Source organism: Rhinatrema bivittatum, chromosome 16 (genome assembly GCF_901001135.1).
Source record: "Rhinatrema bivittatum chromosome 16, aRhiBiv1.1, whole genome shotgun sequence".
In the NCBI taxonomy this organism is placed as follows: Eukaryota; Metazoa; Chordata; class Amphibia; order Gymnophiona; family Rhinatrematidae; genus Rhinatrema; species Rhinatrema bivittatum.
The window spans coordinates 8,320,013-8,328,691 of record NC_042630.1 but is presented as its reverse complement, the minus strand read 5'-3'; the positions used below and the strand labels follow the sequence as shown (position 1 = coordinate 8,328,691).

The window sequence follows — 8,679 nt, the reverse complement described above, 5'->3', positions numbered from 1 at the left end:
AAGTCAATAGACTTTACATGGAAAAGGCACAAATGAGGATAAGGATGTGATACCTATCAATGCAAATTTCAGACTTTTATCTAGAGAATATTTCAGGATTTAATGTATTCTTTACATACTAAATCTTGTATTGTAAATTCCTGAATGTAGAAACATTACAAACACACAACTTGTATTTATCAGCATTGATACAACTTTATCAATAAAATTGCTACCATTGTTAATTTCTAGGATTCCTAGCTATGGAGAAGGAGAATCATACATCTGTGAAGGAATTCATTCTTTTAGGATTGCCTCATGCTGATGAACTGAAAATCCCACTTTTCCTAGTGTTTTTGTTCATCTATATCTGTACAATACTGGGGAATCTCCTGATCTTGGTAACAGTTAGGGGGGATCCCCGACTTCACACCCCTATGTACTTTTTCCTATTTAACTTGTCTTTCTTAGACATCTGCCTGTCAACTGTCACTGTCCCCAAAATGCTTGCAAACTTCCTGGAAGTGAGAAAAGTGATCTCGTTCTCTGGCTGCATCTGCCAGCTGTATTTCTTTCATTTCATGGCGAGCACAGAGTGTTTCCTGTACACGGTCATGGCATATGATCGTTATGCTGCAATATGCCACCCCTTGCATTATAATAAGATTATGAGTAAGAAAATCTGTATCCAGATGGCTGCAGGAACATGGCTGACTGGCTCCATCCATTCCATGATGCACACCATCTTAACTTTCAGGCTGCCCTTTTGTAGGTCCAACCTTATTCCGTATTTCTTTTGTGACATCCCACCGATCTTGAAGCTGGCTTGCTCTAGCACCTTCATCAATGAAGCAGTGATACTGGCTAACATTGGAATCGTCGGCTTGGGCTGCTTTCTTCTGATCTTGGTCTCTTACGGTCACATTGTTTTGGCCATTTTGAAGATCAGCACTGCAGAGGGGAGGCGAAGGACCTTCTCCACCTGTGCCTCCCACATCACTGTGGTTATTTTATTCTTTGCACCACCTTTGTTTATCTACTTGAGACCTCATTCTCTCTATTCAGTGGATGGAGCTCTTGCTGTATTCTATACTGTGGTTACTCCCATGTTAAATCCAATTATTTATTCTTTGAGAAATAAGGAAGTGAAATTAGCTCTGAGAAAACTGAGAGGAAGACACATGTTTTCTCTATGTACTTAGACAGGAAGTATCTTACATCAAAAGCACGCTTGGAGTCTGTCACATGGAATCTCCTGAGTTATTGAATGTTTCTATCTGTCACCTCTTACTAGTTATATTCATATATGTATTTACTATATTGATATGGTATGGAGTCGAGGCCCTCACATTAAACAAAAATGTTAAGCTTTCAGCACTGCAGAATCAATTGAAAAATGAGCTAAGATAAAATTAAAAAGAGGAAGTAGGCATTTGGAAATGCAAATTGGAAAAGATGTGCATTGCATTTAGATCAGAGGTTTGCCAGAGAAATGGCTTATTGGTTGTCAGGAAAAAAAGTTGTTCTAATAAAAAGGTGTAAGACAAAATAGCTGAATATATGAGGAAGCCTATCATGTCCATTAATGGGATAATCTTTTAATTTCATGCATGCATTAGCTGGCAAATATGCACATAAGTTACAACGATTTTCAGAGCAGACTTTATGTCCTTTTAAAAAATTTTCCTGGTAAAAGTATGAATACTATATACAAATGAAAATTATGGTAAGTGAAAACATTTAAGTAATCAAACAACATACACCAAAACCTTTAATGTAATTAAACAAATTATATAATGTAATAATGCATCTATACATAATACATATTCCACTATACTTCTTTTCCATCAATAAATTGAACATCAAACAATAAAATACAACCACAGAGCAAACCATACATAAACCCCCATCCCATATAAATCTCTTCCCATAAAACCCCTATCTTAAACAATCAGAAATAGCTTGCAAATCAATTCAAACAGAAATATTACATTCAAATCAAAACAAAAAATGAACAAAAATATGATCAAGCTACAATCCAACAAAAAAGGAAGAAAACAAAAAGAGATATCCCTCAATAATTTCCGAATCCACTCAAAACTATCGATGGTCCATGAAGTGTCAAAACATGATTTGATGGTCCATGGAGCTTCAAACTCTTCCTAATGTAACTTCAAAAATAATTCCTCCACCGAAAATACAACAAACATATCTTCTGATGAATCACGGGGCTACAAAATATTTCTCAGTGTGACTGGAATCACAACCTGACACAGGCCCGTGTTTCACCTCATAGATGAGACTGCTTCAGGGAAACTAAAATTAAATAAATAAACCACAAATAGAAAACAACCGAACCCCCAAAAACAACAAATCAACACAATCCTTCTTCATTTATCCACATTTTACAAATGTAAACAAAAAGTACATTACAGTCCATCCCAATTCAAATGCATGCTCAAAAAACACAACAAATTAATATAACCATCATGTTAACAAAATTGCTATAAGGCTTCAAACTTACCAAATAAATTCAATTAACACAAAAATTAACACAAAATAAGAAGCGTCCCTACTGCAACCCTTGGACAGGACGCAAAGTTATACAAGCTCATATCCTTCATGTTTTTAAAACCTTACTGACAAATAAACCACCAAATTGGCATCCTCCTGGCTCGCAGTGGCCACCAACCAATAATACAATCTCTACTCATAAACTATTCAATCAGTTCTCAAAAACTATGAATTCATACACTCTCCCAAAAAAAACCCCAATACTCAATTTTAATATTCAAGACACTAGGAGCAACAGAATCCAAAGGATAAATCCACTTCTGCTCTACACTAATTGATGAGACATATCACAACCACAGTAATATGAAGTCAACTATTGAAAAGCAAACCCCTCCCCCTCCAAAAACATAAATCCTTCGCAGAATGTTGTAGTTCTAATCAATGCTGAACAAGCGGTATCTCAACATGAACATTCTTCAAATTACTATAATCCACGTCTATAAAAGATAATCAGTTTTACTCACATATAACAACTTTCAAGGACACGTGATATCTCAAATGAGATCGAATGTCGGTATATAAAAATAATAAATAAATAAATAATCACATAGAAGATATTCCTTCATTGACCTGTTTTGACAATATGAAATATGCGCGAATGCTTCACTTTTTAAAAACAGTCAATTGATGTAATAATTCACAAGGGCCTGGCTTTTCCATTCTCACAGAAACTGGAAAATCCTGCGAAAGCCGGCAGCGATCGCACAACTGCAGTGTTATCGCTGCTGGCTTTCGCACCCAATAGCTCCACTGTGAAAGGTGGTGCTATTGGGCATACTACTGGTGACGATAATGTGGCTTACCTTATTGCCGCCAGCGAAGATACTAATGTGGCTTACCTCCTCGCCGCCCCGACTCCGCCCCCTTCTTGCTATCGCATGCGAAAAGTCCCTTTTCTCATGCGATATGGATAGAAAATGACCCCCAAAATTAGAGGGTTCCAAGATGGATTGATAGATGGAAAATAGGAAGACCAAACCTGGGAGTGTTAATAGATATAATTCATTGAGGAAAGGGACTACCTATAGCACCTAACTGGGAAAGGATGCAGGAGATCAGGTTTATATCATTAAAACTGGAAAAAGGTGGGTGGATGTGTAGCAAGGATGGGACTTATGTTAAAAATCAGCCCTTCTGAACAGTAATAACTTTTTAACTCTGCCCTACTGTAATTCCCAATTCATTTTAGGTGCCTATCAATTTTCTTTGCTATATGTACAGAAATTATATCCAAGGTGCCTCACCAGAAGCAAATAAGCTGACTTTTAAGTGGTGAAGAATCAGTTGATGAACAAGCAAAGACAAAATCAAACAGATATTTGGAGAAGATGGTTTGAAGAAGTGTGTGTTGCGTTTAGATCAGAGGTTTGTCACAGAACGGGCTTCTTAGATTTCTAGCAGTAAGTTCTTTTAATGGCTATGTGTAAGAATGTAATAGCATGAAAATATGAGGAGGCCAGCTTTGATCAGTAAATACAGTGTGCTAAAAGATTTTTTTGCTTTGTATAATCTAGCACTATATTATGTAGTATGTCTTTCAAATTTCTATATACTCTATAACATTCAGAATTTCATGTGATCTTTAAAGAAATGTGTATGTAAAGTATGCCCTGTGCACTTACATAAAGACACTGATAAAATAAAAACAAGGCAAGAACAGATGTTTTTATACTATTTGTTTATAACTTTAAGCAAGCAATAATAGCAGAAACTTTGAATAAAAAGCAGCAAGAATGAGAGTAACAGCAATCAAGATAAACAATGACAGAGTATGAAAAGAAAGACCCTTACAGAGAAATCAAAAAATCTATCCTCCCATCTCTATTCAATTCCTGAAAAGGAGATGTGAGATCTCAGGAAATAAATCTGAACATAAGAACCTGCCATACTGGGTCAGACCAAGGGTCCATCAAGCCCAGCATCCTGTTTCCAATAGAGGCCAAGCCAAGTCACAAGAACCTGGCAAGTACCCAAACACTAAGTCTATTCCATGTTACCGTTGCTAGTAAAACTACACTGAGCTCTGTAGACACAATTTAACCCCCTCATTTATCAAAATGCGATAAGGCATTTTCACATGCATTAAGGCCTTATCGCGTGTGAAAAGCGCTGTTAACACGTGCGATGCACCATATCGTATGGTGCGATGCAAATCTGAAAAAGAGGAGCCCTATTGCATGGCTTTAATGCTGATTTTAGCTGTGTGATAGCTTGTGTTATGGCTGTATCACCCATTGTGATGTGTTTTGTGGATGCTGAGTCTGGGACTTTGAAGTTCCCAGAGGGCTAACCTGGCTATTGGGGGGGGGGGGGGGGAGAGGGAGAGAGAGAGAGAGAGAGAGAGAGAGAGAGACTAGCCATAATGCCCTCACACTAGATAGGTATTTATATCTCTATGGGAGGCCCACCTAGTAACTCGAGGTGAGGTTTAGCTATTAGTGTAGGGGTTAGGGGCCACTGTGACATTCAAAGTGAGACGTACGAACAGAACAGTGCTCTCTAGTGAAGATTTGATGACCTAGGTTGAGAGAACATTGCACAAATCTAATCTTTGGGTGAGTTTCCTCACTCCGAAGGTCATCAGAGCTTCACAAGAGAGCACTGTTCTGTTCGTACTTCTCACTTTGAATGTCAAAGTGGCCCCTAACCCCTACACTAATAGCTAAACCTCACCTTGAGTTACTGGGGGGGCGGGGGCCTCCCATAGGGATATAAATACCTATCTAGTGTGAGGGCATTATGGCTAGTCAGTTTCTCTCTCTCTCTCTCTCTCTCTCTCTCTCTCTCTCCCTCCCCTCTTTAAGAAGCATAAGAGGTGGAGAAATTATACCACTAGCCTTGAACACATTCACAAGAACAAATATCATGGAAGGAAAATAATACCACACCCCTGTAGCCTGCAGTATTTGTCCCCTTCATTGGTACAATACCACAACATAATAAATGACCCCCTTATTTATCTGTGATGGCTTTGTCTTCTCTGAGGTCCTCTTGGTCATCTCACTTGTCCAACTGACTCCCTTATAGGTTTCTTGCTTTTGATTTACATAATCTAATGATCTGGGTTAAAAAATGTTTATTGGTTTCCCTGAAACTTAAACATTATATTACAGGAGAACTTTTTGGAAAATAAAAATCAGTACCAAAGATTAAAATTTCCTGGGTCATGGAAATAAACTTCCTTCTCTTTGTTTTAAGTAACTCTGCAAATGTCAGGGATCATTTTCATTTTGTGAATGAGAAAAGGCCACATCTATAAATCATTGCAACTTGACTTATGGAATTTGTAAATTATCTCTCCATTTTGAATTAATTCTAATTTAGTTCTTGCTTTCATTCTACCAGTTCTTGTTATTGTTCTACCAGTTCCATGTATATTCTTCTCTTACATTGTTATACCTGTTCTGTGTAAACCGATATGATGTGCAAACGAATATCAGTATAACAACTTTTAAATAAATAAATAAAATAAATCTATGGTGAAAAAAATCTCATAAGAGTATTTTTCATTTCTAAAATGAAAGACAGCATCATCGAGAACCAATTCCTCCTTCATCTTCGGTTTGCTTCAAATTTAGGTAAAAATTGGGCAATCTAAGGGCAACAGGCTATTCTCTTCTTCCACTCCTTGGGCATCCTTTCTTCCCAGTCAAAGGCATGCAATAGTCCTTTTTAATGGTGGGTATGGTCTCACCTTGGAATTTGAGTACCTCCCATAGGTATTGATGAAAATAAACATAGGGACAATTTTCACTGTTTTAAGGAAGTTGATAGAATTCAGAAAGTTCTTTCTAGAGGTAGTGTTCTTAATTTCCACTTGCCTATGCAGGACAATTTTGTCTTTCATGAAGAAATTATTTTGTTCCTTTAGTGAGGAAACTTTCCTTTCCAGTGCAGTCACAAGGGTAACACAGTATTGCATTAATTCATCATTTTGTGAATGTTTGTTCGCTGATTGTTTTTTTCACCAATTCTATTTATTCTCGGATTGTATTTTTTATTTGTATTTATTTTATTTTTATTTGAGGTTGTTTTTAATTATGAAATTTATGTGTTGTATCCTGCTTAGCATGACTGGTTTGTTATAAATGGGAAATTAATGTTTTAAAATAAATAAGCAATCACTTTAGTTTCAACAACTTTATTAATAGCAACATGATTAACCATATGTTGTGATATGTAACTTTCTATTCTAGAGACATCTCTCTAAATTCCTGCATGTTGATATTCTGGGGTTCAGGCAGGAAACAGAATGGTGTGCAGCACAATCTTCTTTCTGGCCAATGGAGAAGCAACATTTGACCAAGTGGTTGCAGGAACTTCCATTGCAGCTTTTGGCTGAATTTCAAATGTTGAATCCACTCCTTCAGTACCTGAAATTTTCATTGGAAGTGAGTCCTTTAGGTTTCGAGGAACCTCTCCAGCAAGGATCACAACTATTACCACTCTGGAAATTGCATTTTCCTCAGCATTTCTGCAAAGCCCTACAAAGATAGGCAAAGAAGGGAATATTGCTACCCAAGACAGAGATGTTGCAAAGTCTGGTGAAGCACCGTAAAAAAAACTATCATCATTTGAGCTGGACACTTCAAACTCAGGAATCTAGCAAACCCAGACAAAAATGGATCTATCTGCCAGGAGACTATCAACATAGATTCTGCAGGGTAAGTCTTAACTTTTCCTTTCCTCTTGCCCATAAAAGGTAAGCTCTGGCTTAAATAAAGGCCAAAATCATTGGAAACACATTGGAACTCACAAGCTACAGATGGGAGTTACTATCTTAGATCTCCTCCCTCATAAATTGGCATTTTAGTAACTTGGTGTTTCTATAGTTGGAATCTGAAGAATAATAAGTTTCAGAACAGAAGATAACATTAAATGATTGACTCCTGATTTTCTCCTGCTTATAATCTTCTTTATATAGTGTCATTGTTTTCCTTTGATGTGAAACAAGAAAGATCGATGAAAGTTCTTATAGGCATTGTCTGCAACCTCTTCTATATTGTTGAGTATTAGTGACATCTAGTGATGAATGACTGAATTTCATGTTTTAGCACTATTTATTTTATTTATTTAAACATTTTATATACCATTGTTCCATATAAAGATCACTACAGTTTACCAAAGTAATATTCATAGCTAGGATCAACACATAAAGTCGGGTTACAGCAGCAGTATTCATTGACAGGCATCAAATGAATGTTCCAATACATATTAACTAAAGATCTAGGGCATAGGATGAGGAGAACAGAACATTTAATAATATCACAGATTTCACATTTTAGACAGTACATTGGTTTGAGATTCTTACGTTCCCTTGTTAAATGTACTCCTCATGCTTCAGTTGATTTCTCTTGTCTTTCTTATTAATGTAGTTCTCTGCATTTTGATGATTTTAAGTTAGGTTATAAGCATTTTGAATATCCATGTTTTTAACTTGCTTTCAAATCTTTTTCTATTATCAAATGTAACATCTCAGGTAGATAATTCCAAAGTTTTGGACCCACAATGGAAAACACACGATCTCTTACTTACGTGTGCTTCATATTGTGGAAACAGTCAGTAGTCCTTTATTTTGAAATCGTAATGGCAATTAGGTCATTTAAATGTAAAACAATCCAGAGCAACAAGTTTATGATCTGTTTGTTTTTTTTCTTTCTTTTTCAATTTATAGGCCTGTTTACTAAACTGAGCTAAAGCACTAACTCACTTTAGTAAATAGCATTTTCTTGTTAACATGATAGTAATGCAGATTTCTGTGCTAATATGGTTATGAGTTCATTGATAGTCAAAACCATGAAATAGAGCTCACTTGCATGATAATGCAGTTTGCATAAACTGTGCTAATGCTACTATTGTGTGAACAGCTATTGTGTATGCCAGTGATATCAGACACTGTAATCCCTCACACTGATTTAAAGTGGGGAAGTTACCCTTAAATAAATGACCTCTCTACAATGTGCCCCCCCCCCCCCGAGAATGAAATGTCACCATGCCAGATCCCTTCTCTATACAGAACCCTATGGAGATCCCTCTACCTCCCAAGAACGTTTGACCCCACTTGACTTAACCCCCACCCCCCCAGGCCCCCATGTACTTTATGCTTCCTTACCCAGTGGTAGTTCA

General features: G+C 36.8%; 1 protein-coding gene across 1 annotated transcript; it reads left to right on the top strand.

The window, feature by feature from the left end:
- Window positions 1-242: 242 nt before the first annotated feature.
- LOC115078529 (olfactory receptor 10G7-like) lies at window positions 243-1,181 on the top strand. Its single transcript, XM_029581452.1, has one exon. It carries the CDS (start codon window positions 243-245, stop codon window positions 1,179-1,181), a length of 939 nt encoding a protein of 312 aa, XP_029437312.1.
- Window positions 1,182-8,679: the final 7,498 nt, after the last annotated feature.

Bases quoted from the DNA above. Each gene is read 5' to 3' on its own strand.
- LOC115078529 (XM_029581452.1), top strand. From the start codon at position 243: ATGGAGAAGGAGAATCATACATCTGTGAAGGAATTCATTCTTTTAGGA.